This window comes from Myotis yumanensis, unplaced genomic scaffold, assembly GCF_028538775.1.
Source record: "Myotis yumanensis isolate MYYU_CA2020_CCGP unplaced genomic scaffold, mMyoYum1.0.hap1 SCAF_9, whole genome shotgun sequence".
Classification (NCBI taxonomy): domain Eukaryota; kingdom Metazoa; phylum Chordata; class Mammalia; order Chiroptera; family Vespertilionidae; genus Myotis; species Myotis yumanensis.
Genome location: NW_027223760.1, coordinates 18,462,022 through 18,487,620, shown reverse-complemented (window position 1 = coordinate 18,487,620; position 25,599 = coordinate 18,462,022). Strand labels below are relative to the sequence as shown.

The window sequence follows — 25,599 nt, the reverse complement described above, 5'->3', positions numbered from 1 at the left end:
TGCTGATGGGCTGTTTCCAGATCTTAGCAATTATAAACTGAGTGGCACTCCCCCTGTGGGAGTGCACTGACCACCAGGGGGCAGCGCCTAGGTTGAGCTTCTGCCCTTTGGTGGTCAGTGTGCATCATAGCGACTGGTCGGTCCACCGTTTAGTTGATTTGCATATTAGCCTTTTATTATATAGGAATTCCAACTTTGCTGAAAGTTGGGTGTTGGATTTTATCTAATGCTTTTTATGTGATTTTTGTCTTTCAGTTTGTTTATGTGATGTATCATGTTTATTGATATGTGAATATTGTACCAGCCTTGCATCCCTGGAATAAATCCTTGGTCATGTTGTATGATCTTTTTAATACATTGCTGGGTGCAATTTGCTAATATATATTTTTTTCTGTTTTATTCAGTTTGCTCCAGGGACAAAATCAATAATAATAGGGATCACAGACATCATTTTGATTGGCTCACAGCCCGATCAGTAAAACCTGAAAAACAGAAAATGTTGCACAAGTTGCAAAGAAAGCACTCCTGGAGTTCACTGACATGACAGCAAGTGGAAATAACATAAACGCCACAGGTGTTAACATTTAGAACAGCATGTGTAACCTGCCCCTTCTAGACAATTCTGGGACCCGGCTGCTAACCCTTCATGTATTACTGTTGACTTCCTCTGACAAAACCTCTAGGCCTCACTCCTGCTGCACTCGAGTGGTTCCTATTCCTACAGCTCTGGCGTATGCTGTCAGGATGTCCACTATCTGTGTAGTTTCTGGAGTCATCCGGGCTTCCTTCATCCAGTCCCGCGCCACTCATCTGGACTCCCCTTTCAGTTGATTGACAAACTTCGCCACCAGCTCCAGGTCACCATGCTCAATGCAACAGGAGGCATATGACAGTAACTTAAATGTGTTTATATCCTCAGAGGAGAGCTCCACGGGTGGCTTCAGTTGCTGAGGCGGGAATAGGAGCAGGGACTGCAAGTAGGAGAGGAAGTATTGGTATAAGCTATTTCTGGTTTCATCAATCATTGCTACCCTCCGGGCCAGCTTTTGGACAGCATAGAAACGGGCTCTAAGGGTCTCTTCACTGTATACCCCACAGGTCAGGGACTCTTGAGGGATTGCTGCGGTTCAAGTTTGGGCAAATTCACTATCAGAACAGGTGGCTTTGATGGCCTCGACAGCACTACCCAACAATTTGCTAATATTTTGTTGAAGGTTTTAGTATCTCTCTTCATCAAGGATGTTGGCCTGTAATTCTTTTTCTTTGTCATGTCTTTATATGGTTTTGGAATTAGAATAATGCTGGCCTCATAAAAGAAGAGCTTGGAAGTGTTCGTTCCTTTTGGATTTTTTGGAATAGTTTGAGGAGTATAGGTATTTGTTCTTCTCTGAATGTTTGGTAAAACTCCCCTGTAAAGCCACCTGGATCCGGGCTTTTGTTTGCTGGGAGTTGTTTGATTACTGCTTCTATTTAATCCATTGTTATTTGCCTATTCAGTTCTAATTCTTCCTGATTCAGTTTTGGGAGATTGTAGTTTTCTAGGAATTTGTCCATTTCATCCACATTGTTCAGCTTGTTGTCATATATTGTTCATGGTATTTTCTTACAATCCTTTGTATTTCTGTGGTGTCAGTGGTTACTTCTCTGCTTTCATTTCTGATTTTATTTATTTGGGCCCTCTCTTTTTGTTTCTTCATGAGTCTGGTTAAAAGTTCATCAATCTTGTTTATCCTCTCAAAGAACCAGCTCTTGGTTTCATTGATTTTTTTGTATTTTTTTTTAGTCTTTATGTCATTTATTTCTGCTCGTTTATTACTTCCTTCCTTCTACTTAACTCTGGGATTTTTCTTGTTTTTCTCTTTATAATTCTTTAAGTTTTAGGGTTAAATAGTTTATTTTTTCTTATTTTTTGAGTTAGACCTGTAGTGCTATGAACTTCCCTCTCAAGACTGCTTTTGCTGTGTCCCATAGCAAATCCTAATATTTTAGCTTAAAAAGTTCTGGTCTTTACTTACAAAGGTATCACAATAACTTTTTTTGTGTGTGGAAAATCCTAAGCACTATACAGTAGAAAAAATTGTTTTTCAAAACTATTATAATCAGTATACTTGAATAGTGTAATGCTTGTGTACTCAAGCAACTGATTATTAAAGCTTGGTTAGGGAAACAAAGCTAAAATTTGTATAGTGATAATAATAGTGAGAACGATCATGATCATGTTGATGATGATGATTAATTTATTGAGCATTTACTATGTGATAGCCCTACAAAATATGGTGGCTACATTATCACAATATCATTCCATCCACACAAAATCCTTTATTATGAATTTTTCTTTAAAAGAATAAAACTAAAGCTCTGGTTTCTCTTCAGATCACACAAATCCACATAGCTAATAAGTGGCAGAGTCTGAACTTAAATATAGGTATAACTCCAAAAAGGGAACTTGAAACTGTGTGGCATTAATTATAAGGTGAAATTAAAAGCTGGAGAGAGCACTGGAGAAGTTGGCCAATGGTACCTAAGAATCTCTTTCTTTGCACTTCATGGCCTTTTCTTTATGTGTAAGTACTTGGCATCACCACTGGGCTTATGTCAGTAGCAATAATAATGAAAAAGCTGGATTCTGTGTCAACTAACCACCTTCTAGATAGGTGCTTTCTTCTGGTACCGGAACTAGAATTCAAGTTTGGTATGGGACTAAGCCTACTACAGAAACAAGGAGAGGGATGAAGAGGCTCTGGGAATCTGTATTAGGTTCCGATGACTGTTATAACAACCACCGATTTAGTAGCTTAAAGCAACACATGATTTCTCTTACAGTTCTGGAGGTCAGAAATCCTAACTCACTTTCACTCAGACAAAGTCAAAGTGTCAGCAGGGCTCTTCTCCATCTAAAGGTTCTGGAAAGAATCTGCTTCCTTGCCTTTTCCAACTTCTAGAGTTGCATTCCTTATACTCATTGGCTCATGGCCCATTCCTCCATCATCAAAGCCAGCAGCACAGCCTCCTCAAATCCTTCTGCTCTGTCATGTCACCTTCACCCCTATAATCAAACTCCTCTTGCTTTCTCTTATAAGAGCACTTGTGGTTATATTTAGGGTCCACCTGGATAATCCAGGATAATCTCTCCATCTCAAAATCCTTGAAAGTCACTTTTTCCATATGTGGTAGCATTCATAGGTTCTGGGGATTAGGACCATTATTTAAACCTATTACCAAATCTATAACATTCATGTTAATTTTTAAATTATGAATTGAGGGTGAAATGTAGAAACTCAATGATTTTTGTGCTTTCTTGAACTATGTATGGTGCCCGGAGGGTACTGAAAATATCAGGGGGAATACTCTGTAAAGTATGTAGTTGTCTAACCACTATGCTGTACACACGCAACTAATACACAATAATATTGAATGTAAACTGTAATTGAAAAAAAATATTTATAATTATCAAACATTTTTAAAAGGCTAGTGGTGGCATGTGATATATTTCTAAGAATGAATGTATTAAAACCTTTGCTATGCTTAACTTATTCATTGTAATTAGGAAGATCATATGTTGGAAAATTGGTATGGGTATTATGAATAAAGTTTCCATGATACAAAACTGCAACCAGTAACATTATACATATTTTTGTATGCCTTAAAATAGAGAAATAAAATTAGAGTCAATTTATAGAATAAACCAATGGGGAGAAGGAAGAGGTTGAAGCAATACAACATAAAAATAAAGTGCTCTATACTTTTTCAAACACAAAACTGAGGTTTAGCTCCACCTTGGCATTAATTAATTTGTATGAGTTTCTGATTATAGATACCGAGACAGGAAGGGATTCCTTAGAATTCTGATTGTATACTTTTCTGCTGGAGAGAGAGGTGAGTATTAAAATAGTCAGGTTTCCCCAGATATGCTATGTCTTGTGCTTACATATAATACACTGTCATTTTTTTACAGAATCATTTAGAGTATGATTTTGCTCATATTATAGAATAGGTTTTTTAAATTTTCAAATGTTTACAGAGTTGCATGGTTATTATGTATTTGCATTTCTGATGAGTTAAGAGTTGTAGCTTTACTTATAATGCTGAATTCTTGCTCGGGATACCACCCTGACTTTTCCCACTGCAGAGTATTCTGTATTAACGTTATAGCAAGAGATGGACACCATTAATACTTGGCACTCGATACCAATCAATATTTTGGTAATTAAACAACATGTGTTTATAGATGTTTTGTAACCCCTTCAAATGAGAATATATTTCATTTCTTTGTCATAACACTTCTTATAATTTTATCTCATTTTTAGGAAAAATTCTTAAAAATCATGAGACTCTACTAAAATATGGAGTTAAGCCGCAGGATGTTGTACAAGTGGATATCTATTCCACACTTCCAGATCTGTATCCAATCAAAAGATTACACAGATTAAGTGCCTCTCAAATCATAATTGTCAGAGTACAAACTGGTTAGTTATTTTATGTCTTTTGGATAAAAGCATTTTAGAGTCATTTTGTAGTTGAACTTCCATTCAGTCTTGGTTTTGTCTCCTCAGCCATTGATCAGTACCAGCATGTAGCTGTTGAGATTATAAAATGTGACTTTCACAAACCATTTCTTGGTGGATTCAGACATAAACTAACGGGAATAGAATATCACAATGCTGGAACACAAACTGTACCTAAAAAGATTCCTGAAAAAGACAATACATTTTGTAGGGATACCCAGGTAGTATTTTTATTTTTCCTTATAGGTTTTTGAAGCTACAGAATAAACACATGTTATGCTGTATACCTCTCTAAAAGTCTTCTAAGGAATTATATGGCAACTAAATTAATGAATAAATAACTTAAATATGTAGGAGAATATGCTCTTACTCATTTATATGTGTAGAGAGTAGATATTTATTTAAATCTTCTTTTAATTTTAGACAGTTTTTCAGAGAAAAAAGCTCCAACAAACTACAAATACAACATCCACACAGATGACTAAAATTGGTGTGTATGTATCAAATATGACTGATAAACTGATAACACCAGGAAAATATTTTACAGCAGAAGAATACCATGCTCGAAGATTAAACGCGGTAAGATAACTTTTATTATGGGTGAATACTAAAAATTTAATATGTGAGTCAATTGTTCTGTGTATATCTGTGTCTTTGCCTAAGCCACACTAGTTTGCATGGGAAGAACCTATGTGAGTGTGGTTAATGACTAAATTACAATATTTTTTAAAGATGGTAGGGCAGACTTGATTCAAAAGGGGCTACTACAGTGGAGGGAAGAGATTAGGCTTAATTTTGAATACAGCAGGAAAAGTGAGAGTTTATAGCCAAGGAACAAGGTAGGGATCAGAGGATGGAAAATTACTATGAGAAAACATCAGGGATAAAGGGGATTCTGGCTAAACCAAATTAACAGGATTTCTGCCAAAGGCAGGCCAGAGTGAGTAGGCATCATCTGGGGGGTGGCGGAAGATGAGGAACCCAATCAAATATGGAGAGTGATCAGATATTGAGGGCGGGGATTCTGGTTAAACTGAGTTAGCAGGATTCTTAATAAAACTGAAAAAATGCAAAGCTGAGCACAGAAGCCCAAATGTCAAGGCATAGTTGAAAAAGAGCTTAGAGGAGCCTGATTAGAATTTGGTCAAGGAGAGAGTCTTTGTCAGTGTGAGCCATGTATTATTGGTAGTAAATGCAGTTTTTGGGATTAATCTGCCCCCAGTATAAGGAACCAGAATCCTAAATACTCCTAATCCTTCTCTTTCCCTGAGGGAATTCCCAGAACTTTGGCCATTTATGAGCTCTGTACCCTCTATCCCTTGGCCTTAATCCCTGTGACAGTTGGATCACCTAGGAAGGGTTCCAGACTAATTGAAAACAAAAGTGTATTAAAATCTGTTTTCTCTGATATTAGTATAGCCACTCCAACTCTTTTATGTTATGTTTGCATACTCTACTCTCTTCATCCTTTTACTTCTAACCTAATTGAGACTTTGTATCTGGAGTATATATCTTGTAAATAGCATATAATTGGATCTTATCTTTTTATCCAATCTAGTAATCTCTGCCTTTTGACTAAAGTGTTCAATACACATATATTTCATGTTATTATTGATAAGGTTGAATTATATCATGATTTTGCTATTGTTGTCTATAGTCCTCTGTTTCTCTGGTTCCTCTGTTCCTCCTTTACCATTTTCTTTTATGTTAAATATTTTTCTAGTGTGCCATTTTTATTATTTTCTAGTTTTTTATTTATATAATTAATATCTGCATATATAAAAGCCTAAGTGACCAGTGTGATTGAACAACCAGAATTACAGGAACAACTGGTTGACCAGTCACTATGACATGCACTGACCACCAGGGGGCAGATGCTCAACACAGTAGCTGCTCCCTAGTGGTCATTGTGCTCCCACAGCCAACCTCTCCCAGTCTCTCGCCCTGGCTGGCAAACCTCCCGCAGTCCCTCCTCCCATCCGGCAGGCCCCATCCAGCAGCCGGCAGCCTCTGGCAAGCCCGGCCCCAATCGGGACTGGGTGAGATGGCCCACATAGGCCCTGATTGCCGGCCAGGCCTAGGGACCCCACCCGTGCACAATTTTTTTGCACTGGGCCTCTAGTCTTTAAGTATAAAATTTTCAGTATCCCTTTTAAAAAAAGTATACAGTTAAAAGATTTTTCTATATAAACAGAGTTATTCAACCATTATGACAATCAATTTTAGAACATTCCCATCATCCCAGAAGGAAGTTCTCCACCCAATAGCCATCCTATTTCCCTCCAATCCTTTCTGCCTCAGGCAGCCACTAATCTACTTTCTGTCTCTATTGATTTGCCTATTCTGGACATTTCATATACATGCAATCATACAGAATATAGTCTTTGTGACTGAGTATTTTAACTTAGAATAATGTTTTTTAGGCTCATTCATATTGTAACATGTATTAATCCTTCATTTCTTTATATTGCAGGATAATATTTTATTATATATACCCAAATGTATATATCTATTACATATATGCAAATGTACATACCATGTTTCATTTGTCCACTTCTCAGTTGATGGACATTTGGGCTGTTTCTACTTATTGGCTATTAGAAATAAAACTGATATAAAATTCATGTACAATTTTTTTTTATATGGACATATGTTTTTATTTCTCTTGTGCATATGCCCAGGAGTATAATTGCTGGGTCATATGGTAAGTCTGCTTATAAACTTTTGAGGAACTGCAAATTGTTTTCCAAAGCACTGTACCATTTTATGTCCCCCCAGCAGTATATGAGGATTCCAATTTCTCTACATTCTTATCAACATTTGTTATTGTTTTTTATTATAGCTATCCTAATGAGTGTGAGGTGATATTTTATTGTGCTTTTGATTTGTGTGCCCTGATGGCTAATTATATTGGATATATTTTCTTTTAAAAAATATATATGTTTTTATTGTTATCCAAGAGGAAGGGGGAGGGAGAGAGAGATAGAAACAGTGGTGAGAATCATTGGCTGCCGCCTGCACACCTCTACTGGGGATTGAGCTTGCAACCCAGGCATGTGCCCTGGTGGGAATCAAACCGGCAACCTCCTGGTTCCTGGGTCGACACTCAACTGCTGAACCATACCCAGCTGGGCTGAATATATATATATATATATATATATATATATATATATTAACTGGCCTGAATAAATTTTTATTTGCTTATTAACAACTTGTGTATAGTCTCAGGAGAAATGTATACACAGATCCTTTACCCATTTTTAAATTTTAAAAATTATTGTTTTACTATGTTTTGAATTTTTTTTTTAAATTAAATTTAATTTTTTTTAATATATTTTATTGATTTTTTACAGAGAGGAAGGGGGAGAGATAGAGAGTTAGAAACATCGATGAGAGAGAAACATCGATCAGCCGCCTCCTGCACATCTCCTACTGGGGATATGCCCGCAACCCAGGTACATGCCCTTGACCGGAATCGAACCCGGGACCCTTCAGTCCGCAGGCCGACGCTCTATCCACTGAGCCAAACCGGTTTCGGCTGTTTTGAATTATTTTTGAGTTATTTTCTAAATAACTCAGTAGAGCCCTCTCCAATCCGGGAGCTTCTGTCTGTCTTTGCAACCATATGAGCGAATTGTCTGAGACCTCAACTCAGTTAGGTTTGTTGCTCACAGAATAATAGAGGCATTTTTTTTTTCTTTGCTTCATTGGTGGAGATATCCTGGAAGTTTTAGGATATCTTCCCTTTAATTTTTCCTAGACACTCTGATTTTACTTATGTCTCTCACCTTTGCTTTCCCTCCATCCCCCACAGCAACAGTAACTTGCTCCAGGCTCACTTTATTTTAAGGTCTGTTTTGCCTGATATAAGTATTCCCCACACAGCTTTCCCCCTCCTTTTATTTGCATGATATGTCATTTTTCATCCCTTTACTTTTAGTTTGTGACTCTTTATATTTGAAGTGGGTCTCTTGTAGGCAGCATATATATGGGTCTGGATTTTCTTGTCTAGTCAACCATCCTTTGTCTTTTGCAATTGATTGTTGCCTGTGAGTTTAGAGGTGTCTGGAAGAGGCAAGGCTGCAAACTGAGTCTGGCTGCCCTTAGACCTGCGCGTGGGGGTGCTTTGGAAGAGGTACAGGGAATGCCAATGCCAGCTGCTGCTGGCTGGGGGATTGAGGGCCTCTGAGAGATTGTAGGAAAGTGAGCAGCACAATCTGGGGAAGGCTGCCTGTGCGAAGGATCTGCTGGGAGAAGTTGGTGGGTGGTGTGAGTGTGGTGTGGTGGATTCTCAGGGAATCACCAGGGCGGTGAACAATGTTAGCCAACTTAATGGAGATCTCCAATTTGGCAGCGGCACCAGCTGGCTGGCTGGGGTAAAGTTCAACAAAGGAATGACGAGTCTGCCAGCTCTTTCATGCCTTGGCCCCTGCTCCTCCAGCCCTTGTACTGAAGCTTGTGAATTTAGTTCCAGATGCTGCTGTTGCTGTGGGTCTAGCCCACAGGTTTTGAGACCCACTGTTTTAGTAATTGTTTCATACAAATGTAAATTCTTCTTTGTTGAATGAGGCACTTTTTATTTTGTTGGCTTTTCTTAAATGTTTTGTTTTTCTTGGGTGTGTCCTCAGAGTATTTGAGATTTCTGATGTCCACTGTGTTTGTTTACTACAGCCTTACCCAGTGGCTTTAGGGGCTGGGCCAGGCTTGATTCTGGGAGAGAGCTAGTTTTCTGAGAGGGGGCTTCTATTCATCCTGGTGCCACGAGCCTTCTGGGCCACTGACTCCTCTTGCCCAGAGGCAAATACCTCTGTTGCTTTTTAAAAATATATTTTTATTGATTTCAGAGAGGAAGGGAGAGGAAAAGAAAGATAGAAACATCAATGATGAGAGAATCATCCATCGGCTGCCTCCTGCAAGCCCCCTACTAGGGTCGAGCCTGCAACCAGGGCACGTGCCCTGGACCGGAATCAAAACTGCGACCCTTCAGTTCTCAGGCTGACGCTCTATCCACTGAGCGAAACCAGCGAAGGCTCTGTTGTCTTTAACTAATTGTCTTAGACTTAGAGGATCCTGTCTCTCTCGCATTTTTCAAGCAGTCACCTAGTTAGTTGCCCTGGGATTCTTCTGCTCACGTGACCCACCAGTTTGGGGCTTGAAGCAGTCTTAGAGTCGTTTCTCTATTTTGTGACTTGCCTGTCCAGGGTATGATTAGACTCCTCCTGCAGCGATTCCACCCATTCCCTTTCTTCTTTTTTTTTTTTAATTTTTTTTTATTGCTTAAAGTATCACCCATTCCCTTTCTTGAGGGGGATTCTTTAAAGTTTCTCTTCCTTTGGAGGACTCCTTCAACATGGTCCAGTGTCTTTTCTTATTTCTGCTTATATAATTATCTCTAATTATCTGGGACTAGAAGGAGGGAAAGGCATGTATCAACATATTTCTGTCTTCAATCTTGATCCAGCCTCTCCACATTTTATTTTTATTTATAAGTCTAGTAAATAAAAATGAAACTCTCAACTATATTGCAAGTATTTTGCGGATCCAGTGGACCCTCAGACATATTTATATTTTTCACAATTTAATAGATACCTGCTGGCTTAAATTCTCTTTTATCTAACCTGCCTTTGGTGATTTCCACCACATAACCTACCTGCTATATATTTAGGAAACACAAATTTTCTTCCTAATGGGAATTCTTGTGAACAAAATTTCCTAATTTTATCTTTTTTTAAAAAATGAGATTTAAGAGGAAGCAAGATGGCGGCGACATAGGCAGACGCGTCCCAGGTCTTGTCCCGGAGCAAACGGAGTAAGCAGCTGAAACTAATAACACCCACCCCGAATTGGCAAATTTACTCAGCTGGTGAGACGGCTTGCAGCCTGGAAGGGCAGACCTCCCCTGGAAAGGTTAAAAACCAGGGATCTGGGCAGGAAAGTTTGCAAGACCTGAGCCCAGAGGGTCGGAGGGAGACCGCATGGCAGACAGCCGCGTCTCTTGGGACAGACACAGACCCTGACCAGGGTAAGGAGTTCCGCGGGTTTGCTGGCGCCAGGAGATTTGAGATTTGGATTTTGTGATTGCGGAGAACTGAGACTAAAGGGGGCATCCTGAGGAACTGATCAGACCATGCAGTGCCCATAAGAGAGGAGCGTTTCCCAGACCATGCAGTGCTGGTAAGAGGAGCGTTTCCCAGACCGGTAAGAGGAGCGTTTCCGCGGCCGGCCGGCGTTTGTCTGTTTCTTTGTTTTCACTGAACCCTGCTCATAGGACAGTTCGGATACAGACACTCACCTGTGCTGAAGAGAGGGTGAAGGTGCAGACGAGGGGAATCTGGGGAGAGGCTGAGGAAAGAGGGGGAGCCGGAGGAGGTGGCAGCGAATTGAGTGCTGAGACCCCCCTGGGCCCAGGACTGGGGCAGCCATTCCTCCAGAGGGTGGAATTCCTCCCCCCAGCTCCCCAGGCAAGGAGCACAGCCACACCCAGATTCCACCCTGTATGAGATAAAGGACTAAAACAAGCTGATTAGTCCCTGGGAGTTACCAGGGTCTGGCCTATAGAGGGATTTTCAGTCCCACCAACAACACAGAGCAGGGTAAGGATTAAAAAAGGATAGAGAAGCTGTATAGCCTCAGAGGCCAACCCAAAAACACTGCCACCCAGAGGTTGAGCCACAAACTGACTCTTAGGGGAATACAAATTAAGGCAGACTGGATCACAAATACGGCCTGCTTTAAAATCAGGACTGTGATTTACAACACGGAGGAACAGTGTAATGCAGGCAAATTCAACACTCTCCTAAATACCTGGCAGGACTAAGGCGAACCAGGCTGAAGAGTAGAAGAACCGAAAGACCATCACTACTGCAAATTTTTTCTTTTTCTTTTTCTTTTTAATTTTTTCACCTTTTTACTAAGAAACCAATTTTTTTTTTCTCTTTTTCTTCTTTTTCCATCACCTGATTTTACCCTTTCAATTACCACATTTTTATTTTTAACCAGTATTATTACTCCTACCATTTTACCATTTTTTAAAGTGCCATTTTATTTTCTCTTTATTTTCTTTTGGGATTAGTGTTCTCCATTCTATTTTCATCGTTCCTTTAGCATTAATTTTCCCTATCTCAATTCCACCTCTTTGCTAAAACCCTCTTCCTTACTTTTCCCCTTTTGGTGTCCTGTTTCTCTTACCCTATTCCTGCTCCAGACTTTCCCAATTCCCTCTTTTTACCCCCTGTCTAATTCCACCCTACTTATATATCCTATTTCCAATCTACTGCTCTAAATCCTTTTACACCTATTCTTTATCCTTCTTCACTTTCCAACCATTTTTTTTCTCTCTTATCTTTCTATTGTTTTCTTGATTGTTGAATATATTGGGCTTTTTTTTTTTTTTTTAATTTGTTTGTTTGTTTTGTTTTGTGTTTTTTCTTCTTTTTTAGGACTGGTTGTGAGGTTGTTTTTCTTTTTCTTTTTCTTTTTTTTTTCTGCTGGTTTTTCCCTTCCCTCCCCCACCCCACCCCAGTTATTTTTGTGCTTCTGTTTTCCCTTACCCCTCTGGATATTATTGGTGGTTTGTAGTTTGCATTCATCTCCAGGGATCTGTTGCTGGAATTTGTTGAGATTAGTGGCAGTTCTATTGGAGTTTGCTCCTCATACGGGGAGTCTCTTCCCCACTTCTACTTCATTCTCTTTTTTCGCTCTCTTTTTTTCCCCCCTCTTTTTTCCCAATTCTATTTTTGCACTCCTTTTTTGTTTGTTTTTTTCTTATTTTTCTTTTCTGCTCTCTCTTTTATCTTCTTCTCTTCTTTCTCCCTTATCCCCTAATTCTCTTAATTCGGGTGGTCACCTTTATTTGGGGTTATTAATATTGTGAATATACTTGTGTTCAGTGCCTGGTACGTTGTGCCTTGCTCTGTTGTATTTTGTGCCTTTAAATCAACGCAGCAGATCCAAGCAACAGCAGCCCCCTGATCACCGCAGCCTCCTGATCACCACAGCCTCCTGATCACCACACCCTCTGTCTGTGGAACAGCAACTGTACGTGAAGCCTCCCCCCACCAGCCAGAAGAGCCAACACAGCTGTGAACAACACCCACCAGAGGAGCTGCTGCCAACTGGAAAGCAGCTGCTACCGCAACCGTCTGAGCAGCAACCACAACCCAAGGAGCCCCTGCCACCCAGGGAGCAGCCACTGAACACCTCAACATCTACATATGTCAGCGAGATCAAACATGGGTAGGCAAAGAAACCCCCAAAGGAAAGAAAAGGAGGACTCGCCAGAAAAGCAGCTAAGTGAGACAGAGATATGCAACATGACGGAAAAAGAATTCAGAATAAGGTTCCTAGAGTACATGCACCACATGTTCAAGAAGCAAGAAGAAACAGATGAAAAACTCAACTACTTATGCAAGAAGCTAGAAGAAACAGATGAAAAAATCAACAACTTAAGTAAGTCCCAAGAAGAAATGAAGAGTGACATAGCTTCAATAAAAAACTCCATTGAAAGTATCAACAGTAGACTGGGAGAAGCGGAGGACCGAATTAGTGAATTAGAAGACAAGGAAGCAAAACACACTCAAACTGTACGGCAAATGGAGAAAAAAATTAAAAGACAGGAGGAGAGCCTAAGGGAGCTTTGGGACAACATGAAACGAAACAACATACGAATAATAGGGGTGCCAGAACAACAGAAAGATGAACATGGATTAGAAAACCTATTCGAAGAAATAATATCAGAAAACTTCCCTGAGGTGGGGAAGAAAAAAGTCACACAAGCCCAGAGAGTCCCAAACAAGGTGAACCCGAAAAGACCCACACCAAGACACATCATAATTACCATGGCAAATGTTCAGGATAAAGAGAGAATCTTACAGGCTGCAAGAGAGAGACGGAAAGTAACATACAAGGGATCTCCCATTAGATTATCAAATGATTTCTCAACAGAAACACATCAGGCCAGAAAAGAATGGACGGAAATCTACAAAGTGATGCAAAGCAAAGGACTGAATCCAAGAATACTCTATCCAGCAAGGCTATCATTCAAAATTGAAGGGGAAATAAGAAGCTTCACAGACAAAAAAGGGCTAAGGGAGTTTATCACCACCAAGCCAGCCATGCAAGAAATGCTAAAGGGACTGGTGTAAAAAGAAGAAATATCAAGCTCAGAAAGAAAACAGCCACACACACACACACAAAAAGAAATGGCTACAAACAAATACCTTTCAATAATAACTTTAAATGTAAATGGACTAAATGCTCCAACCAAAAGACATCGAGTGGCTGAATGGATAAAAAAACATGACCCATACATCTGCTGTCTACAAGAGACCCACCTCATTAGAAGGGACTCACACAGACTGAAAGTGAAGGGATGGAAAAATATCTTTCACGCAAATGGAAAGGAAAAGAAAGCTGGGGTAGCAATACTTATATCTGACAAAGTACATCTCAAAGTGAAGGCCATAACCAGAGATAAGGAAGGCCACTTCATAATACTAAAGGGATCAATACAACAAGAAGATATAACCCTGGTAAACATATATGCACCCAATGCAGGAGCACCCACATACATAAGAAAACTTCTGGAAGATATCAGGGGAGAGATCGACAACAATACAATCATAGTAGGGGACTTTAATACACCACTGACATCACTGGATAAATCCGCTAGACAAAAACTCAGCAAAGAAACAGCAATCCTAAATGACTCACTAGATCAGATGGACTTAATTGACATCTTCAGAACACTTCACCCCACAGCTGCGGAATATACATTCCTCTCAGGTGCTCATGGGACATATTCAAAAATAGACCACATATTGGGTCACAAGCAAAGTCTCCACAAATTCAAGAAGATTGAAATCATAAAAAGCTTCTTCACAGACCACGATGGCATAATGTTAGAAATAAACTACAATAAAAACAACCCAAAATACTCAAACACTTGGAAGCTGAATAGCATGTTATTAAATATTGATTGGGTTACCGATGACATCAAAGAAGAAATTAAAAACATCCTGGACACTAATGACAATGAAAACACAACAATCCAAAACCTCTGGGACACAATGAAAGCAGTCCTGAGAGGGAAGTTTATAGCTCTACAGGCCTATCTCAAAAAACAAGAAAAAATGGTAGTCAATCATCTAACTCTACAACTCAAAGAATTAGAAAGAGAGCAACAAGAAAACCCCAGAGTGAGCAGAAGGAAGGAGATAATAAAGATTAGAGCAGAAATCAATGAAATAGAGACCAAAAAAACAATACAGAAAATCAATGAAACCAAGAGCTGGTTCTTTGAAAGGATAAACAAGATTGACAAACCCCTAGCCAGGCTCACCAAGAAGCAAAGAGAGAGGTCCCAAATAAACCAAATCAGAAATGATAGAGGCGAAATAACAACAGACCCCACAGAAATACAAATGATTGTTAAACAATACTACGAGCAACTCTACTCCAACAAACTGGACAACCTGGAGGAAATGGACAAATTCCTAGAAAAATACAACATTCCAAAACTCAATCAGGAAGAATCTAAAAACCTCAATAGGCCAATAACTATGGAAGAAATTGAAGCAGTCATCAGAAAGCTTCCAGCAAACAAAAGCCCAGGGCCAGACGGCTTCACAGGGGAGTTCTACCAAACATTCAAGGAAGAACTAAAACCTACCCTCCTCAGACTACTACAAAAAATTCAAGAGGAAGGAACGCTTCCAAGCTCATTCTATGAAGCCAGCATCACCCTAATACCAAAACCAGGTAAAGACATCACAATGAAAGAGAATTACAGGCCAATATCCCTCATGAACATAGATGCCAAAATCCTCAACAAAATCTTAGCAAATCGGATCCAGCAGTACATCAGAAGGATCATACACCATGACCAAGTAGGATTCATCCCAGAGATGCAAGGATGGTACAACATCCGTAAATCAATAAATGTGATACATCACATAAACAAATTGAAAGAAAAAAACCACATGGTCATATCAATTGATGCAGAAAAAGCATTCGACAAAATCCAACACCCATTTTTGATAAAAACTCTCAGAAAGGTGGGAATAGAAGGATCATACCTCAACATAATAAAAGCCATATATGACAGGCCCACAGCCAACATCATACTCAATGGACAAAAACTAACACCATTTCCCCTAAGAACAGGAACAAGACAGGGATGCCCACTCTCACCACTCCTGTTCAACATAGTACTGGAAGTATTAGCCATTGCAATTAGGCAAGAAGAAGGAATAAAAGGCATCCAAATTGGAAAAGAGGAAGTAAAACTGTCCTTATTTGCAGATGACATGATATTATACATACAAAACCCTAGAGACTCCATCAAAAAGCTACTAGACTTAATACATGAATTTGGCAATGTAGCAGGATACAAAATTAACCCCAAGAAATCTGAGGCATTTCTATACACCAACAGTGAGCTTTCAGAAAGGGAGATCAGAAAAACAATCCCATTTACCATCGCACCAAAAAAATTAAGATACCTAGGAATAAACTTAACTAAAGAGGTTAAAGACCTCTACTCAGAAAACTACAGGACGTTGAAAAAAGAGATAGAGGAAGACATAAACAGATGGAAGAACATACCATGTTCTTGGATTGGTAGAATCAACATCATTAAAATGTCCATACTACCCAAAGCAATCTATACATTCAACGCACTTCCCATTAAAATACCAATGGCCTTCTTCAAAGATCTAGAACGAACTCTCCAAAAATTCATCTGGAATAAAAAAAGACCCCGAATAGCTGCAACGATCCTGAGAAAGAACAAAGTAGGTGGGATCTCAATGCCAGATATCAAGCTGTACTACAAAGCCACTGTTCTCAAAACTGCCTGGTACTGGCACAAGAACAGACATATAGATCAGTGGAATAGAATAGAGAGTCCAGAAATTAGCCCGAACCAATATGCTCAATTAATTTTTGACAAAGGAGGCATGAACATACAATGGAGCCAAGATAGTCTCTTCAATAAATGGTGTTGGGAAAATTGGACAGACATATGCAAGAAAATGAAACTAGACCACCAACTTACACCATACACAAGAATAAACTCAAAATGGATAAAGGACTTAAATGTACGACAGGAAACCATAAAAATTCTAGAAGAATACAAAGGCAACAAAATCTCAGACATATGCCAAAACAATTTCTTCACTGATACAGCTCCTAGGGCAGTTGAAACTAAAGAGAAACTGAACAAATGGGACTACATCAAAATAAAAAGCTTCTGCACAGCAAAAGAAACCATCAACAAAACAACAAGAAAACCCACCTCGTGGGAAAACATATTTGCCAACGTCATATCTGATAAGGGCTTAATCTCCAAAATTTATAGGGAACTCATACAACTTAACAAAAAGAAGATAAACAATCCAATCAAAAAATGGGCAAAGGATCTAAATAGACACCTTTCAAAAGAGGACATTCAGAAAGCCAAGAAACATATGAAAACATGCTCAAAGTCACTAATCATCCGAGAGATGCAAATCAAAACAACAATGAGGTACCATCTCACACCTGTCAGAATGGCCATCATCAACAAATCAACAAACGACAAGTGCTGGAGAGGATGTGGAGAAAAAGGAACACTTGTGCACTGCTGGTGGGAATGCAGACTGGTGCAGCCACTATGGAAGGCAGTATGGAGGTTCCTCAAAAAATTGGAAATGGAACTCCCATTTGACCCTGTGATCCCACTACTAGGAATATATCCCAAGAAACCAGAAACACCTATCAGAAAGGATATATGCACCCAGATGTTCATAGCAGCACAATTCACCATAGCTAAGATCTGGAAACAGCCTAAGTGCCCATCAGTAGATGAATGGATTAGAAAACTGTGGTACATCTACACGATGGAATACTATGCTGCTGTTAAAAAGAAGGAACTCCTACCATTTGCAACATCATGGATGGAACTGGAGAGCATTATGCTAAGTGAAACAAGCCAGTCAATGAAGGAAAAATACCACATGATCTCACTCATTCATGGATAATAAAGACCATTACAAACTTTTGAACAATAATAGATACAGAGGCAGAGCTGCCTCAAACTGATTGTCAAACTGCAGTGGGAAGGCCAGAGAGAGTTGGGGGGCAGGAGGGAGGGGAGTAAGAGATCAACCGAAGGACTTGTATGCATGCATATAAGCATAACTAATGGACATAAGACACTGGGGGGTAAGGGAGGGTAGGGGTTTGTCAAGGGTGGGGGGGGGGAAAAAGGATACTTATGTAATACCCTTTGTAATACTTTAAGAGGAAAAAAAAAAAAAAAAAAACAAACAAAAAAAAAAAAAAAAAAAAAAATGAGATTTAAAGGCCTTATCTTAGAGTGATATACTTCATGAGAAAGAGTTATGGTCTTCAATTTTGTTTTAAATATAAGCTAATGCTAAGGACAAAATGATGAACTAGAGATAATTGCTATTCAATAGTAATAGAGATAATTAAATATGACAATAATAGTATTTATTGATAATTTGAGATACACCAGGTTTAAGCCAACTAAGCACTTTAGATGCATACTGTTATTATCACGTGTTTTATAGATAAGGGTACCAAAGCACAGAGATGGCAAGTAGCTTCCCCAAAACCAAACAGAGTAGCAGAGGGAAGATTTAAATTAAGTTTTTCTGCAGAGCCTGTACTCTTAAGTATTGTACTATCTGCCTCCCATGAAGATGTGTTTGCTAGATTTCACAGTCAAATAACTGATGTGCATTATCTGTGTTATAATATAGGTGAGAATACCTGTCACAGAACTAAAACTAGACCTAGAGTGTTTTAGTATTTATTGAATTGGAATAAAAATAATCATTGTTGCCTGTTATTGATTCATAAAGTTGATGGTAGATATTTTTTATTTCCTTTTAACTACAGGTAATAGTGTTACAGACGTACTATAGACAATGGCATGCTAAAGTCTTTGTTGATAATTTAAGAAGACAAAAAATGTTAAAGTTGAAGTGGAAAGAAGAGGAAGAACTAAGAAAGATAAGAGAAAAAGAAGAATGGATGAAAATGGACTATCTCCGGAGGCATAATCCTAAAACAAAAGAAGATTTTGAACTTCTTTATAATGCACTAGAACGTAAGTTTAAAATAGGCTTTGCATAAAATACTAATTTTAAAATTTTTCATTAGTAGGAAAAACAGGTCTACTAAAGACAAAAGGAAGACTTTATTTTAGGAAAAATGTCTTGGGAATCTGGATTAGATAATTTAAAATGATGAATAGTGTTTTACATTTGGTACAGGAATTAAGGGGGGAAATGAAATTGGAAATGCTTTTATACTAACAACTAGAGGCCTGGTGCACAAAAATTTGTGCACTCGGGGGGGAAGGAGAGGTCCCTCAGCCCAGCCTGTGCCCTCTCGCAGTCTGGGACCCCTCAGGAGATAACGACCTGCTGGCTTAGGCCTGCTTCCGGGTGGCAGAGGGCAGGCCCAATCCCTAGGTGCAGCCCCTGGTCAGGCTCAGAGCAGGGCTGATTGGGGGGTTGGGGCACCGCCCCCTATCACACTCAAGGCAGGGTCAATGGGGAGGTTGCGGGCGCCACCCCCTGTGATGCACAGAGCAGGGCCAATCAGGGGGTTGGGGCGCTGCCCCCTGTCACACACAGAGCAGGGCCGATCAGGGGGTTGGGGCACTGCCCCCTGTCACTCACAGAGTAGGGCCGATAGGGGAGTTGGGGCACCGCCCCCTGTCACACACAGAGCTGGGCAGATCAGGGGGTTGGGGTGCTGCACCCTGTCACACTCAGGGCAGGGCCAATGGGGAGGTTATGGCTCTACCCTGTCACACACAGAGCAAGGCCAGTGGAGGGGGGTTGGGGCGCCACCCTCTATCACCCACAGAGCAGGGCAGATCGGGGGTTGGGGCGCCACCACTGTCACACTCGGGGCAGGGCTGATGGAGAGGTTATGGCTCTACCCTGTCACACACAGAGCAGGGCCCATAGGTGCGGCAGGGGGAGGGGTGGGGGGTTGGGGCGCCGCACCCTCTCACACACAGAGCAGGGCCCATCAGGGGATTGGGGAGCTCCCCCCTATCAGGCACAGGGCAGGGCCCGTGGGGGGGGGGGTGGGTTGGGGTGCCGCACCCTGTCACGAACAGAGCAGGGCGGATAGGGAGGTTGTGGCCCCGCCCCCTGTTACACACAGAGCCGCAGGGCAATCAGGGGTTTTGGGCGCTGCCCCCTGTCACGCTGATCCCGGTGCCGGGAGCCTCACTGCTCCGCTGATCCCGGTGCCGGGAGGCATATTACCCTTTTACTATATAGGATAGAGGCCTGGTGCACGGGTGGGGGCCGGCTGGTTTGCCCTGGAGGCTGTCCTGGATCAGGGTGGGGGTCCCCACTGGGGTGCCTGGCCAGTCTGGCTGAGGGGCTGAGGGCTGTTTTCCGGAAGCGAGTGACTAAAGCTCCCAACCGCTCCTTGTTTTCTTTTTCTTTTTTTATTCTGGGCCAGCTTTAGCTCTGAGGCCTCGCTGCTGAAAACATGGATACAATGTTGCTAAAGCCTGGCTGAATGAAAGCTGGTTTCTGGTGTTTTGTTTATCTTCTTATTTGCAACATAGTACATAGTTTCTTAGAGTTGTAGCTCAGAGGCTGGCTAGTGAGGCGGGGAACGTTGGAGTTCACAGCAAGCAAGCCTCATGTTTGCTTCCAGCTGCCTGGCTGCCGGCCGCCATCTTGGCTGACAGTTAATTTGCATATACTCACTGATTAGCCAATGGGAAGGGTAGCGGTCGTACGCCAATTACCATGTTTCTCTTTTATTAGTGTAGACTAGAGGCCCAGTGCACAAAAATTTGTGCACTCGGGGCGGGGGGGGGGGGGGGGAGGGTGGTCCCCCAGCCCGGCCTGTGCCCTCTCGAAGTCTGGGACCCCTCAGGAGATAACGACCTGCTGGCTTAGGCCTGCTCCCAGGTGGCAGAGGGCAGGCCCAATTCCTAAGTGCAGCCCCTGGTCAGGCTCAGAGCAGGGCTGATTGGGGAGTTGGGGCACCACCCCATCATGCACAGAGCAGGGCGGATCGGGAGGTTGCAATGCCACCCTCAGTCATGCTCAGGGTAGGGCTGATTGGGGGGTTGGGGCACCGCCCCCTGTCACACTCAAGGCAGGGTCAATGGGGAGGTTGTGGCGCCACCCCCTGTCACGCACAGAGCAGGGCCCATCAGGGGTATTGGGGCTCCGTACCCTGTCACGCACAGAGCAGGGCTGATCAGGGGGTTGAGGAGCTCCCCCCTGTCACTCACAGAGTAGGACCGATAGGGGAGTTGGGGCACCGCCCCCTGTCACACACAGAGCTGGGCGGATCAGGGGGTTGGGGCGCTGCACCCTGTCACACTCAGGGCAGGGCCAATGGGGAGGTTATGGCTCTACCCTGTCACACACAGAGCAAGGCCCGTGGAGGGGGGTTGGGGCGCCACCCTCTATCACCCACAGAGCAGGGCCGATCAGGGGGTTGGGGCGCCGCCACTGTCACACTCAGGGCAGGGCTGATGGAGAGGTTATGGCTCTACCCTGTCAAACACAGAGCCGCAGGGCAATCAGGGAATTGGGGAGCTCCCCCCTATCAGGCACAGAGCAGGGCAGATAGGGAGGTTGTGGCCCCCCCCTCCTGTCACACACAGAGCCACAGGGCAATCAGGGGTTTTGGGCGTTGCCCCCTGTCACGCTGATCCCGGTGCCGGGAGCCTCACTGCTCCGCTGATCCCGGTGCTGGGAGGCATATTACCCTTTTACTATATAGAATAGAGGCCTGGTGCATGGATGGGGGCTGGCTAGTTTGCCCTGAAGGGTGTCCTGGATCAGGGTGGGGGTCCCCACTGGGGTGCCTGGCCAGTCTGGGTGAGGGGCTGAGGGCTGTTTTCCGGAAGGGAGTGACTGAAGCTTCCAACCGCTCCTTGTTTTCTTTCTTTTTTTTTTTTTTATTCTGGGCCAGCTGTAGCTCTGAGGCCTCGCTGCTGAAAACATCGATACAATGTTGCTAAAGCCCGGCTGACTGAAAGCCGGTTTCTGGGCTTTTGTTTAGCTTCTTATTTGCAACATAGTACATAGTTGCTTAGAGTTGCAACTGAGAGGCCGGAAAGTGAGGCAGGAACATTGGAGTCCGTAGTCACTGAAGCAAGCGAGCCTCATGTTCGCTTCCAGCTGCCTGGCTGCCGGCCGCCATCTTGGCTGACAGTTAATTTGCATATACTCACTGATTAGCCAATGAAAAGGGTAGCGGTCGTACGCTAATTACCATGTTTCTCTTTTATTAGTGTAGATGGGTAAAGTATGCAGTTTTAGTATATTATCTCATTTGATCCTCAACCTTGTGTTATAAAGAAAGTATTGTCCAATATGGTTCTTTGACGGTCTTGGGAATTTTTGAATTCAGAATTGAACTTCTCCAATTTTTTAAAAATACATATTGTATTAATTCCTGAGAGAGAGAGAGAGAGAGAGAGAGAGAGAGAGAATTAGAAGCATCAGTGATGAGAGAGAATCATCGATTGGCTGCCTCCTGCACACCCCCTACAGGGGATTGAGCCCGCAAGTCAGGCATGTGCCCCTGACCAGAACTTTTCAGTCTGCAGGCTGATGCTCTATCCACTGAGCCAAACCAGCTAGGGCCTTCTCCAGTTTCTTAGTTCAGCATCCTGTCTCTGATTCGGCCCTTTAGACGAGGGGCAATATATTTTAACTAGAGGCCCGGTGCACAAAAATTTGTGCACTCGGGGGGGAAGAGGGGGTCCCTCAGCCCGGCCTGTGCCCTCTCGCAGTCTGGGACCCCTCGGGAGATAACGACCTGCTGGCTTAGGCCTGCTCCTGAGTGGCAGAGGGCAAGCCCAATCCCTAGGTGCAGCCCCTGGTCGGGCTCAGAGCAGGGCTGATTGGGGAGTTGGGGCGCCGCCCCCTGTCATGCACAGAGCAGGGCGGATTGGGAGGTTGCGATGCCACCCTCAGTCACGCTCAGGGTAGGGCTGATTGGGGGTTTGGGGCACCGCCCCCGTCACACTCAAGGCAGGTTCAATGGGGAGGTTGCGGCGCCACCCCCTGTGATGCACAGAGCAGGGCCAATCAGGGGGTTGGGGCACTGCCCCCTGTCACTCACAGAGCAGGGCCAATCAGGGGGTTGGGGCACTGCCCCCTGTCACTCACAGAGCAGGGCCAATCAGGGGGTTGGGGCACTGCCCCCCCCATCACGCACAGAGCAGGGCCCATCAGGGGGTTGGGGAGCTCCCCCCTGTCACGCACAGAGCAGGGCCCATCAGGGGGTTGGGGAGCTCCCCCCTGTCACGCACAGAGTAGGGCCGATAGGGGAGTTAGGGCACCACCCCCTGTCACCCACAGAGCAGGGCCAATCAGGGGGTTGGGGCGCCACCACTGTCACACTCAGGGCAGGGCCGATGGGGAGGTTATGGCTCTACCCCGTCACACACAGAGCAGGGCCCGTGGGGGGTGGGGGGGTAGGCACCACCCCCTGTCACACACAGAGCAGGGCCGATCAGGGGGTTGGGACGCCACACCCTGTCACACACAGAGCCGCAGGGCGATCAGGGGGTTTGGGCGCTGCCCCCTGTCATGCTGATCTGGTGCCAGAAGGCCTCGTGGCTCTGCTGATCCCTGTGCTGGGAGGCATATTACCCTTTTAGTATATAGGATAGAGGCCTGGGGGCTAGCTGGTTTGCCCTGAAGGGTGTCCTGGATCAGGGTGGGGGTCCCCACTGGGGTGCCTGGCCAGCCTGGATGAGGGGATGATGGCTGTTTGCAGCTGGTCACACACCCTTCAGGGAGGGGGTCCCCACTGGGGTGCCTGGCCAGTCTGGGTGAGGGGCTGAGGACTGCTTTCAGGCTAGGGGTTTTGACTGAAGCTCCCAACCACTCCTTTTTTTCTTTTTTTTTTTTTCTTCTGGGCCAGCTTTAGCTCTGGCTCTAGCTCTGAGGCTTCCGCTGCTGGTTTGTTTGCCGTTCTATAATCGAAACAATGTATAACTTCAGCTCTGAGATCCCAGCCGGCTATATTTGTTAGAATGTTTCAAACTGCCAGCTCAGAGTCCGGCAAGTCAGGCGGGGAATGTTGCAGTCTGCAGTCACGGGAGCAAGCAAGCCTCACGTTCGCTTCCAGCTGCCTGGCTGCCGGCCGCCATCTTGGCTGACAGTTAATTTGCATAAGGATACGCTGATTAGCCAATCGGAAGGGTAGCGGTCATACGCCAATTACCATTTTTCTCTTTTATTAGTGTAGATTCCCTCCCATTAATGATAATATGTAAGCATGTGTTTTCTACACATTTGACTTTTTGCTTCATTTCTTTCATTCAGTGTATGCTAGTCACTGGCACAATTAGAAGCTTCGGTTACTCGAACAAGCAGTAGGTGCACTGTTCTTCTTGAAGCCTGTCTCATCTCTCAGCTCAAATGTCACCCACTCCAAGCCTTTTGTGACTGAGATCCTATTACATCTCATGTTCTCATTGCACTCTGAATTTTTCACTCATATCATCATAATTTGTAGTAATACATCTTTTATTTAACATTAATTTTCACCACTGAGTTGTAAGCTTCAGGAGAGAATAACTGATTTTTTTAAAAAAATTATCTCTGTTTTTCTGTGTTTAGCTCGTGTCCCAACAAATATTGGTGGAATGAATGCATACAGGAATGAAGGGGAAACAGGCGTGTAGTGATGCCGTTCTTTCTGGCTTCTGCTTTCCTAGGAATACCTGCGGAAGCGGAAGTAACTGCGACAGAGAGTTTTTCTATTATCTTAGATGCCAGGAAGTGGGGACGTTGGGCACTTGTGATCACAGAAGAATTTTAGAAATTAAAAATGGCCTCAATTATTATTATTTTTTTGGTTGAACAGGTTTTTATTTATTTATTTATTTTTTAAATTAAATCTTTATTGTTCAGATTACATTTGTTCCTCTTTCCTCCCCCCAACTCCCCTCCTCCCAGCTCCCACCCCGCCCTCCGCCCTCACTCCCCACCCACTGTCCTCATCCATAGGTGCACGATTTTTGTCCAGTCTCTTCCTGCATCTCCCACTCCCCTTTCCCCCCCCCAAGAATAGTCAGTCCATTCCCTTTCTATGTCCCTGATTCATTATAATCACCAGTTCATTCTGTACATCAGATTATTCACTTGATTCTTAGATTCACTTGTTGATAGATGCATGTTTGTTGTTCATAATTTGTATCTTTACCTTTTTCTTCTTCTTCCTCTTCTTAAAGGATACCTTTCAGCATTTCATATAATACTGGTTTGGTGGTGATGAACTCCTTTAGCTTTTCCTTATCTGTGAAGCTCTTTATCTGACCTTCAATTCTGAATGATAGCTTTGCTGGATAAAGTAATCTTGGTTGTAGGTTCTTGGTATTCATCACTTTGAATATTTCTTGCCACTTCCTTCTGGCCTGCAAAGTTTCTATTGAGAAATCAGCTGACAGTCGTATGGGTACTCCCTTGTAGATAACTGAGTCTCTTTCTCTTGCTGCTTTTAAGATTCTCTCTTTGTCTTTTGCTCTTGGCATTTTAATTATGATGTGTCTTGGTGTGGTCCTCTTTGGATTCCTTTTGTTTTGGGTTCTCTGCGCTTCCTGGACTTGGAAGTCCATTTCTTTCACCAGGTGGGAGAAGTTTTCTGTCATTATTTCTTCAAATAGGTTTTCAGTATCTTGCTGTCTCTCATCTACTGGTACCCCTATAATTCTGATGTTGGTAGGTTTGAAACTGTCCCAGAGGCTCCTTACACTATCTTTATATTTTCGGATTCTTTTTTCATTTTGCTTTTCCTGTTGGGTGTTTTTTGCTTCTTCGCATTTCAAATCTTTGACTTGATTCTTGCGCTCCTCTGGTCTGCTGTTGGGTGTCTGTATAATATTCTTTATTTCAGTCAGTGTGTGCTTAATTTCTAGTTGGTTCTTTATTTAGCTCTATATCCTCCATTTCTGTCATGTTTTTTTGTTTCCGCATTTTTTTATGTTTTCTTGGTGCACCCCCTTGTGGTCTTTGTGCGCAGTCTTGTTGTAGTTAAGCCTTAATTGTTGTCAGCAATACTAGGGGTGAATTGA

At 42.8% G+C, this 25,599-nt stretch overlaps 1 protein-coding gene and 1 pseudogene across 2 annotated transcripts in view; one reads left to right on the top strand and one right to left on the bottom strand.

Annotated features, from left to right (window-relative positions):
• IQUB (IQ motif and ubiquitin domain containing) overlaps positions 1 to 25,599 on the top strand; it is a 78,382-nt gene that overhangs the window by 19,760 nt on the left and 33,023 nt on the right. For both annotated transcript variants that reach the window (XM_070423819.1, XM_070423820.1), the window contains exons 4-7: positions 4,308 to 4,466; positions 4,554 to 4,726; positions 4,929 to 5,084; positions 18,411 to 18,621. In XM_070423819.1, coding sequence (XP_070279920.1) covers positions 4,308 to 4,466; positions 4,554 to 4,726; positions 4,929 to 5,084; positions 18,411 to 18,621 — 699 coding nt within the window. The remainder of the gene's footprint in view (positions 1 to 4,307; positions 4,467 to 4,553; positions 4,727 to 4,928; positions 5,085 to 18,410; positions 18,622 to 25,599) is intronic.
• Positions 677 to 1,554, bottom strand: LOC139016630 (MICOS complex subunit MIC60-like; annotated as a pseudogene).